This window comes from Pteropus vampyrus, unplaced genomic scaffold (assembly GCF_000151845.1).
Source record: "Pteropus vampyrus isolate Shadow unplaced genomic scaffold, Pvam_2.0 Scaffold177, whole genome shotgun sequence".
Classification (NCBI taxonomy): domain Eukaryota; kingdom Metazoa; phylum Chordata; class Mammalia; order Chiroptera; family Pteropodidae; genus Pteropus; species Pteropus vampyrus.
Window position 1 is genome coordinate 3,553,628 of NW_011888958.1, and position 11,198 is coordinate 3,564,825.

At 39.6% G+C, this 11,198-nt stretch overlaps 1 protein-coding gene across 15 annotated transcripts in view; it reads right to left on the reverse strand.

Annotated features, from left to right (window-relative positions):
- SIPA1L1 (signal induced proliferation associated 1 like 1) overlaps positions 1-11,198 on the reverse strand; it is a 348,029-nt gene that overhangs the window by 33,253 nt on the left and 303,578 nt on the right. For 13 of the 15 annotated variants that reach the window (XM_023537071.1, XM_023537059.1, XM_023537062.1 and 10 more), the window contains 4 exons: positions 9,679-9,803; positions 7,419-7,481; positions 6,859-6,977; positions 3,350-3,792 (listed from right to left, as the gene is read on the reverse strand). In XM_023537071.1, coding sequence (XP_023392839.1) covers positions 3,350-3,792; positions 6,859-6,977; positions 7,419-7,481; positions 9,679-9,803 — 750 coding nt within the window. The remainder of the gene's footprint in view (positions 1-3,349; positions 3,793-6,858; positions 6,978-7,418; positions 7,482-9,678; positions 9,804-11,198) is intronic. The other 2 variants (XM_011370924.2, XM_023537070.1) reach the window with 1 other exon arrangement.

The window sequence follows — 11,198 nt, forward strand, 5'->3', positions numbered from 1 at the left end:
TTTTGCAGATTAAAAAAGTCTTATATAGCAATGACTTTATTAAAAATTCATGCTGTACAAGGATTTCATGTATATATTCTCATACATACACCTATACATAAAAGCACTACAGCTCTGTGCAAATATTGATACTTCTATACTCCTATTGATACTCCTTTGACATGTAATAGTAGTTTGTTTTCTAGAGGAGTTAGGAGTTGAAGATCTATGCTATTTTTAAAAAGGTTTGTTAGAGACTCTGAATCATCATGCAAAAAGTGGGAACATTAAGGAAGAAGTTATTCCTATTTGTTCATCAAAATATATTGAGCAACTATCTCCTATGCTCAGGTGGCACACACTATGCAAAGGTGCTGAGACGACATACCAGGTGAGAAATCCTCTTGAACTGGATGGCAGTAAAGATGTATAAGTGATCACAGAAGTGGGTACAGGGCTTGGAAGGGCCTACTCCCCAGAGAAGGAAGGCAGTAGAAGGGCTGGCTAATGAGGGTGTACAGGCCAGGTCAGGATGTTGCAGAAGACATGTGTATGTGCAAGTATGAGGCGGGGTTCTTAGCTTTACACTGTATTCTCTTAAATCTAGTTCTGACATTGGCAACATCATTGGGTACCAGGACTAGAGAGCACCGCACAAACTGGCATTGTCTCCTGCCAAGGTCAGAACTCTTAAGAAACAAAATGAACCCAGCTTCTGAGAGTACATTAAAATCAGAATTATCTTCACCTCTCCTATGCTCACCATGATCCTTTTTTTTTGAGTGATTCATTTTAAGACCAGAAAGTAAAACAGCCATTACAAAAAATAAAATAAAATCTCAGGGTCCCTAACTTTCCAAGCTTCAAAGAAAACACACACACACACACACACACACACACACACACACACTCTCTCTCTCTCTCTCTCTCATTCATTCATTCTAGGGAGCAACACTTTAGAGCAATTAATAGACTTTTTAATTATAGAAAGTTATCAGTGTATACGGCTTCTTTAAATGACATTTGAATATAACAACTCTATGTAATTACCAACCTACATTAATGCAGTTCTCATGGGGTGCCACACACACACAAAAAAAACCTGCACAATCATCAACAGGGAGCCCGGAGGACAGAGGGTGTAGGAACACAGCCCAGGCAGAAATACACAGTGGAACTTAATCACTGTAATTTAGATTTTGTCACCAAGTCCCAGGTACAAGCTCTTGTATGCACTGTCAAGAGATCGCCACATTAATTGCTGTTCCTGTCTTCTGAGGACACAAACACTCTAATTTGCAGTGATTTTAGTTTCTAGCAATGCGCACTTGGTGGCTAAGTCTCCCTTTCCTCTAGAATAGGAAGGTTGCTAAAGCTCTGATTATCCAGCTCACTCTGCCAAGATCAAAAGACTGAAGTCACAAAGCATCCCCATTTACCAGAGTCAAGAAACAAATGTGACTCAACTTACCAGTGGGTGGGAAGCCCTGCCACTCTCCCTGAAAGGCCACATTCTTCTCTTCTCTAGTAAGTTTGACTTTCAACAGAAGAGTTATTTCTACATGATGATTTAAATAATTTCTGCATGGTCAGTTTGAAGCAGAAAATTTGGATGATCCTTTGAGGTCTTCAGGCAGCTCATCAGCACATTCTGATAGTGCAATCCCAGGTGCCTACTTTTCAGTGGGGACTTTGTAGATCCCCCGGGATTTGTCAGATCTGTTAGATGGCATGGCTGATGTTTCGTGCTTTGGCTTCAGAGGACCAGCTCTTTTCGACCTTACTCCATGGTGATGCCATTCTAGACAAGACCTCTATAACTATAATTGACTTTCTTCTACCATCAAATTAGGCCAGAGAAATATCCCCAGATAAAAACATCATTCTTAAAACAAAGAACGGAAAACCAAAGAAACAAGAGAAACCACAGAGAAACTACTTTGAATTCCAAAATGTTCTAAGTCAATGCATGGGCTGTAGTTAATAGAACGACGGGGTGTGCCTAAAACAGCAAGTGTCATGATTCTGTGTCATGTGATTCTATATTTGTATTATATTATTATGATATTTGATGTCCAGTTTTCTGTTTTACTTTTCCAACTACTCCCTTAGCCCACCTGATCACAAACGTTCTATTTCCAGAATTGTAGAAAGGTCCCTGGATGCCCAGTACTCAAAAATACTGAGTCTACTTTGTCAATTTCCTTTTCGCTTGGGGGCATGTAGTTTCCAGACCTATTGCAATAATTTTTTTTACTGCAACGGGAGTGGTAAATCAAGGCATAAAATGCTTCATTTCATAGGGCCAACCTGTTCTTTTAAAAGATGAGGAGCTCAAGAATCTTATCAGTAACAATACAGAGGCAATGAGAGAACTGAATATTTAACTGGTCAAGTTAAACCAATCCAAATTAAATGGAGGATGTCCTCTATCACGAAGGTTATCTGGGGTTTACTGACAGGTTTTGTGCCCGGCTTCCCATTAGAAAAGTAAAACTAAATTGAGCTTCTCTGTTATTTTTCTTTGGGGCATAATAATAACATAGGCTCAGAGGACAGCAAGGTTAGATGCCATCATACAAGCTGATCAATGATTGACAACAAAAAGTAAAAGGAGAAACTACCACAGAGAATAACAGGCCCCAAAAGACAGTGATGGAGTGTTTCCTTCAAAAGGAAGAATCTTGTCATACTTTGGGTTTTAGGTTCAAATCCAAAAAAGGAAATAAAACATAGTATTTATTTTGCCTTTCCAAGGATACAAGGAGAATGTGTGCTTTTCTTTTTTGAAAGGTAGATGACATGTCTAATTTTAGCTACCCTTTTCTGTTGGACACCCCCCACCCTCCACACATCACCGTCAGGAGCCGATTATTGAAAAAAAAATTATCATGCAAACACTGGGTGATGTTCTCTGATACAGAGGGAGTGTAAAGGATGCGTTCAGCATTGTAAATAACGCCATGTTAGCCTGAGCAAACACCCCTTCCTTCTAAAAATATGGTCAAGTCTTCTTATGTCTTCAAAAGACTGTTCCATTCTACTTTCTCTATCACTAGCTGAAAGCCAAAATTACAAAATTCTCCTAATTCTGGTATGCAGTTAGGAAATATTTACAAAATTAAATATAACTTTACAAAGTCTAAAATCTTTGTTAATTTTTCTCATATTTAAAATAATGCATTAGGATTAGAGGAAAAAAGTATTTTGGTGGCAAATAAAAAGCATTACATATATAAAAATAAAATAACTGTCACTGCATGAAAACCCCCTTTCTTTATACACCGTTGAGCAAAATACAGTTGGATGAGGCTGGAAACTCAATTTAGGGCTGGGCTGGCGGGGGAGAAGCAGAAGGAAGGGTGGTTACCTTGTGTGGGAAGCAGCATCGTTTATACTGAAAGTGCTGTTCTCCCGTGTCAGAGGGTTGGACCCGGCCTGGCTCTTGCTGTGGATATCCAAGCTCAGGGAAGATTCTGTTTTCCGATCCATGCCGTGGCTCTCTGTGTCTAAAGTCCGATCGACCATGGAGATCACTTCACTGGAACTATGCCACAGGGGTGCCACTTTCTCCTTGCCTGGCCCCGAGCGAGGAGACGACGTGGCAGCCCCCAGAGAGGCCGTGCTGCCGTGGCTGGGGCCATAGGAGGTGGTGTCAATGCCACTGTCAGCAGAGGTGCCTTGCAGATAGTTGTAGCTGTTGAGTTCGGATTCTGTGCGGTCCCCATCGTACCACTTCTCGTCACTGTGGGCACTCGATGCGTTGCTGGAGAGGGTATTGCTGCTGGAGTGGCTCGAGTAGTGGCTATCAGACTGCAAGGGAAGCAGGTTGTACTCAGTACAGGTTCTGCTCCTTGAACATCAGGAAAAACACATGGCAGAATGGCCCTCTGGCTTGTGTCTAGTCATGGGGTTCGTTCTCATGAAACAAAAATCCTGATGATGACAAACCAAAGAAAGATGGGAGGTGCCTGGAAAAACCCATTCAGAAGTGTCCATGGCAGAGAACACTGGAAACTTTTTTTTTTTAGAATCCATTTTCACTATTTGACTTATGCTAAAGTATCAATACTATTATGACAATTTTAATCAGAAATAAATCTAAACTGTCATTAGGCTCTAATACCTTAATCAAAAAATAGAAAGAAAAGACTTCCAAAGGGCTTACAATTAGAAAAGCCCTATTTTGCTCAGAGTAAGTAGAAAGCAGAAGATAAGGCTTATTCCTAAAGAGATCCCCATTTTTGTCCCCAATTAGCATCTATTTAGGAGACAGCTTTCTAAAGAGTGCTTAAAGGTATAATTTATATAGAGGTGCCAAGTCAATTCAATGGGGGTAAAATAGTCTTTTCAACAATCAGTACTGGGACAACTGGATATCCACATGCAAAAAAGAATGAAGTTGGATCCTTACCACGTAGAAAAATAAACTCAAAAAGATCAAAGACCTAAATGTAAGAGCTAAAATTATTAAACTCTTAGAGAAAACATAAGTATACATCTTAACAATTATGGATTATGCAATGGTTTCTTAGGACATCAAAAGCACATACACAAAAAGAAAAAAGTAGATAAATTGGACTTCATCGAAATTAAAAAATGGGCAAAGGATTTTAAATGGCCATTTCTCCAAAGAAGATAAACAAATGGTCAACAAGCCCATGAAAAGAGACTCAATATCTTCAGTCACAAAGGAAATGCAAATCAAAACCAAATGAGACAGCATTTCGCACACACGCTAAGATGGCTATAATCAAAAGGACAGATAATGATAGTTAGCATTGTTGGTGGGAATGTAAAATGGGGCAGGCTGCTGTGGGAAAAGTTATAATTCCATTTTCAGTATCTACTCAAGAGAAATGAAAACGTATGTTCACATAAAAACTTCCACATTAATGTTTATAGCAGCATTATTCATAATGGCCCCAAAACAGAAACAACGCAAATGTCCATCAACTGATAAATGAATAAAGAAAAGTGGTACATTTATGCAATGGAATATTATTCGGTCATAAAAAAATGAAGTACTAATACATGCTATGACATGGATAAGTGAAAGAAGCCAGACACAAAAGGCCACATGTTATATGATTCCATTCATATGAAAAGTCCCAAATGTACACATCGATAGAAACAGAAAGTAGATTAGTGGTTGCGAAGAGCTTGGAGAGGCAGGAAGAGGCAGGGTGATTGCCTGAGGATAGAGGGTTTTTTTTGAGGGGTGATAAAAATGTTCTAGAGTTAGATCCTAGTGCTGGTTGCACAATTCTGTGAATATAGTAAAACCACAAAATTGTATACTTTAAATGAAGTGACTGTTATAGTATGTGAATCATATCTCAATTAATAAACTATGAACAGAACCTTTTCTACACAGTGGCTTACTGAGGACATTTTACAGTTTGCCAAAGAAATAAGATTTCAAAAGATTTCTGAATAATAATTTAAATTAGATAAAGGCAGAAAGTCCAGACACTTGGTGGAGTTTAAGAGAAAAGAGGAGGAACTCTGTGTGTGTGGGCAGGGGGGTGGGGGGTGGGGAGCGGGCGGTGAGGGTAGGGGCAAGAGGACGACACTTAAATTTCACCTCAAAGTGAAACATAAAGATCTCTTCTCCTTAAACAAGAACCAATTCCAGTTACTTTACTGGTGCTACCTCTAGTTTTTCTCAGCAACTTTCAAATTAAAGGTCTTTGCTTACTTTTAATGTTTGTAGGGCAGAACTTCCTTAGCCTGTGCCACAGAACTTGGTAGCCCCCAGCCACATGTGGCTACTGAGCACTTTCAATGCAGCTAATCCGAACTGAGAAGTGCTGAGAGAGTGAAGTATTCAACAGATTTCTACAGACATATTACGGGAACCGCATTTGTCATTTTTAATTTTCTAGTGGCCAAGTTTTAAAAAGTAAAAAGAGACAGGTGAAAATAATTTTAAGAATATATTTTCTCTAATCCAATCTATTCGAAATGTTATTTTACCACGTAATCAATACAAAAATTGTTAATGTAGGAAGGGAAACGACAAGATCGACTGGGGCGATCTATCCCTTCCAGGCAGAAGAGTGACGACGTCACGTTTGCCCTGTAAACCTCTCTCCACGCAGCCTGTGTGTGTGTGTGGTTGGGGGGGGGGGGCTCACGCATGCACGGGCACGTGTTCTCTCTCGCTGTTTTTAGCTTCTATATTCATTTCACTAGAGCGAAACTTACAAGAGCACTCTCACTGAAAGTTCTCTGAGCATCTTATACATTAGTGAATATAAAATACAATGTTTCCTCATCCAGTATTTCCTTATCCTATACAACGATGAAAATATAAATACACATTCCACTGAATAGACAGACCAAAGAAATCAGCTGCATTTAAAGAGGGAGGAAATGATAACCTCCATTCCTGGTTCTGCCTGTAGGTGATAAGGACTTGTGTATGCCTACGGTGACAGGACAAACTTGTGTATGCCTACGGTGACAGGACAAACATGGAAGATAAGAGAAGCAGCAGGGGGAGTTGTCGAGAAGCTGTGCGTCCACCTGACTGATGCTCCAACCACATCTCATGCTTGCAACTGTGTAAGCAAATGAAATCCATTTCTAACACATTTCTATTCCTAATGTTATAGGACTGTTTGTGATTGGATGACACTGCCTTCTATCCAGATCAGTGGAGGTGGCAGGTGTGTATCAAAGAGGAATTTCAATTTATTTCAAAGCAACCTTAGGGCCCTTGGCAGCAGAAATTCCAGGGCCATGCCAGCAAATGCCTGCCTCCTGCCAGGATGACTTCCACCACATGGAAGAGAGAGCAGAGCAGATCTGCACATTGTAAGGAAGGTACATTGCTAGGAATCTATCATTTTTATTATTTTACGGTTAACTTACATGCCCTTGTTTGTTCGGAGACAAATGAACCACTGGATCCTGCCGCATTAACCTCCCACTGGGGCTCTCTCGGAAAGCTGGCAGCACCTTTGATACTGCTGGGAGATGACACGTTGGCTCTGGAATACAGCACAGGACATTATGGCGCAGGCACTAAACAGATCCAAGCACATGTTGACAAATGAAAACAGCTTGCCACTGCATCTCTTAGTTCACTGACCAGCAAACTCTGAATTTCAGCAATAAGCTCGTTGAGAGTTTGCGAAATAGACAGCATGTCAGAAACTAAGTAGCTGATGGGTAAAGCTTGCAGCTGGTGACCATGTGTCATGTCATACACGTTAGCATAAGCAAGTACCACCAAACCAAAGGCCATGAACAAGGAAGGCAACGAAGTTAGGAATTAACTTTTGGTTTGGGAGGAAAGACTAGAAGATATGGATTGAACTTATGAAATTCATTTATTGCAAAGTGTGGCTAACCTCGCTTGGTCTACATTACCTAGACAGGCATGGATGCAATCACATGTTACTTACCATGACACTTTGGAAATATTTTACCTGTATATTCATGCTGCCCGAGGAAAAAAGAATTGAAATCCTGAGGTCCTCTATAACTGTAAGCTAAGCACAACAGAAAAGACACATAGCAACTAGTTTACTTAAGCAATTGCTTCCTTTTGGACTCCAAGCTGGTGTTCATGACAGGGTTCCAAAGGTGAAAGGTGAGCGATTTTGCTTCTCTAACACTCCTAGAACTAACAGCAACAATTCTGGACTTCTGCAACACTATTCCTAACTCGTAAAGGATGGGGCAACATACTCTCAACCATTTCCAAAAGCAGAGAGGCAGAAAAAAGGAACATCCACCGAGATGTGTGAGCCAACTAAGCAAGCTAGACTCCTCACCTCCACTGGGGAACCAGCTGCTAACACACTGATGTACCAAACACAGGTCCTGGTAACAAATAAGAATCTCCACAACATTTTCAATAAGTGACCTGAACATCATTAGAGAATTTTGTTCTTACAAATTGGGTATATAAAGATCAGACTTTTACACACTAAATATAGTGCACTGAGTTATGAGAATATACAATTTTTCTTTTCAATTTCTCCCTAGCATGGTTTACACCAACGAGGTGCCAGATTCCTTCTGATGTGCCAATTAGAAAAGGCTGAATTAGTCTTCTGGGATGCTGGAATGTAAAAAATTAATAATATTACTAATATTCTACTATTCGAAGAATTTTAGATAAAGAAAGGCCACTAGTTGGTTAAAAAAAAAAAAGGCTTCTCTGGCAGGCTCTAGGGGTATCTTACTAAAAGAATGAATGAATGCGTTGAAAAAATTTATCAATATTAATTTCGGAGTCTTATCTATTAAAAGTGGGATGCCACTAAACTAAAGGGGATACAAGAAAAAAGACTAGAGAGAAGTTTATGCAAAAGAATAAATATGAGTCTAGGAGGCACCTTATAATTACCCTTTCTAGTCCCAAATACCTTTTCATTCCCCATATGACTTCACATGAGTAGGAAGTGTGATACTGAACTCTGCACAAAGGGCTTGCTGGCAGCTTTGTTCAAAGCCTGCACTAGAAGCCAAAAAAAGCTGCTGAAGTTATGCTGAAGAAGGGATCCTTTGCACATGTGTGGTTACCATCTCAACAGTATCAAAACATATGGGATTAAAAACATTCTGTCAAGAGCAGAACAGCGGATCAGAATATACTCAGGTTTTCTGTGTTAGGGTGGGTGGGATGAGAGTGGGGAATGACAGATGGCTTCAATAACAAGGCACATCTCACTGAAGATACTGGAACAAAGCCTATCTTCAGAACCTAGGAATTACATTTCTCTTTCTCACCTGCTGTCTTAGCTTAATACATCTCCATTCTCTTCTATGTTCACGGTTAGTACATTTACATGGCAGAGTCATTAAAAGAGAAGCCAAACGCATTTGCAGAGAAGATAAAAAGATGGGCCTTTGTCTTAAAAAGTTTATCTTTTTCAGACCGGAAATTTACTTCTTTTTTTCCCACAAGGATGTGTAATGCTACCAAAGATAAGATAAAGGAAAAAACACCTAACAGTCTAGATTCAAGACCCTGATGTATCAAATGTGTTGATACTAAATCCCTGATGCTACCATGTTGAAACTTAATCTTGTTTCACGGCAAAACTTTAAGGTATCGACCTATAGTGCCACTGTAGAAAACAGCATATATAGAAAGAAAGGGCTATGTGCCAGAAATCCAAATGAAGGCTCTCTAATGCAAATCTGCCCCATCCAGCTGTTTTATCTTGTTAAGGCATGTCCTTAGCTGACAGCTTAATAGCAGAGTAGGGGGGAGAAAAGCATATAAGGAAGGAAAGAGATCCTAACCAAGCTACATGTGTGACTAAACAATAATTGTATCTCTTTCCCACTTTGTACATCTTTTTTTTTTTTTAAACTAGACAATAAATACCAACAAATTTCAAAGGGCACTTAGAAGAGGCAAAAATGAACAGATAAACAAGATGGCAGGAGATACTTAGGACACATACTTTGTAGTCTGGCATCTTAATCTCGGTCCTGAAAATAATTCCTATGTCCTAATTTTAAATTTAGGGTCACTTAGGATTCCTTGACTTTTCTCTCGGGTCTTAGTTGTTGCTTTCACTGATATAAAATCTAACCGAGACTTAATTCTCATTCACATTTATTAACCAAGCTGTATTATATAACAGAATGCTTTGATAACATCATCAAGAGGTGGACAAAGTCACCTTGGTGTAAAAACAACTTGCTTCTTGTAGAAATTTAGTTACTTACCCATCTGGTCGGCAATGCTATCCTCACTTCTTTGCCAGCTGGGTGTGGATTTTCCGCTGCCAACAATATCGGACTGGGTGTTTTGCCTGTCCATGGAGGCTGGGGATCTGCGGCTTACTCCGAACCTGTGGTGATTTCCCCAAACAAGGGCAAAGACGCCATCAGAAACCTCGCCCAGAGGGGAAGCCAGTCCTGGGTGTAGTGAACTAAACTCTAATGACAGGTACTACTAGTTTCGCTTACGTGTCTGTACCTGTGTACTCATCCTTGTGAATGTGGACCGGGTGCTTGAACTGTGTGTCTTACGGTCAAAATACTCTGTTCAGAAAGGTATGTAGGCTAAGTATGTAAACAGGAAACAAGGCCAGGGAACATTAGGACCGAGCTAACCTAAGATATAGAGTAAGAAACCAGAATCTTCTAGCCCGTGTGTATCCGAGCTCAGATTGTCTCTCACAGCCAAAGGAAACATTTCATTGTCTTAATGTTCCATGTGTATCTTCTGATTGGTACGTACAAGGGGTTTCTCTTGGTAATCTGCTAAACCACTAAGTTATTCATTCTTGGAACAAGTATTTTCTGAGCACTTGCTCTAAGGTCTGAAAGACACAGATTGCTATCACGTACATTACATAGGGACCACTTTCAACATGTATAAATTTGAAATTGCTTTTGGGAAGGGCAATTTAGAAGTAGGTAATCTGGCAAAGATAAAGGCAAACATGTATTGCTGGAAAGAATATTTAGCTATTTAATGCATCAGTTTTATTTTTCCCTGTGTAGAATAATAATATATGTTTAATTAAAGCATGTGCCTTCATTAGCAGTACCAGCAGAATAAATCCTGACTGAGTCCAGGAAAAAAAAGGGCCAGAGTATAAAATTCAAACGTTCGTGTAGAAATTTACAAATCTGTATATGGTTACTAATGAATTTATAAGTAATCTATACAATAAAAGACTAAACAGGTGGATGCATAAATTGATGGATGCATATGAAACATGCCTTATTTGCTACAAACTGATAAATACGTGTGGGATATTAGAAAGAGCAGATTAGGGAGAGGAAGACAAGGTTCAAGTTCCGGTTCCCCCACCCCAAGTCACCAAGTTTGTAAAATGGCACTTCCATTGCATGAATCTAGGTAGAAAACTCTATAGGAAAGCAGTTGCAAAGCAGGGAAATCTATATTTCAGTAAAATCACACTACAACACCTCCCTAGTTGCTTTTGCACAAAGGACAATTGTTTACAACTGACCTTTGCCATTTTCTCCCTAAGTAGGCTCCTTGTTTAGTTTAGAACAGTGAATATCCTCGAACTGAATTCTAATTTTGCTTTTACTTTTTGGTAGCAGTGCAAACTAAAGACAACTTTTGAAACCTCTGAATCTAAAGCTGAACAATTTTCTGGCGCTCTCATTTAAAATAAATAATAAAATGAGGCTGTCTTTAAATTCTGCCTTGAAAACTCCCTCGCCCAATGGAGTTTCCATTTCGGTTCTCACATACAGCCCTCATT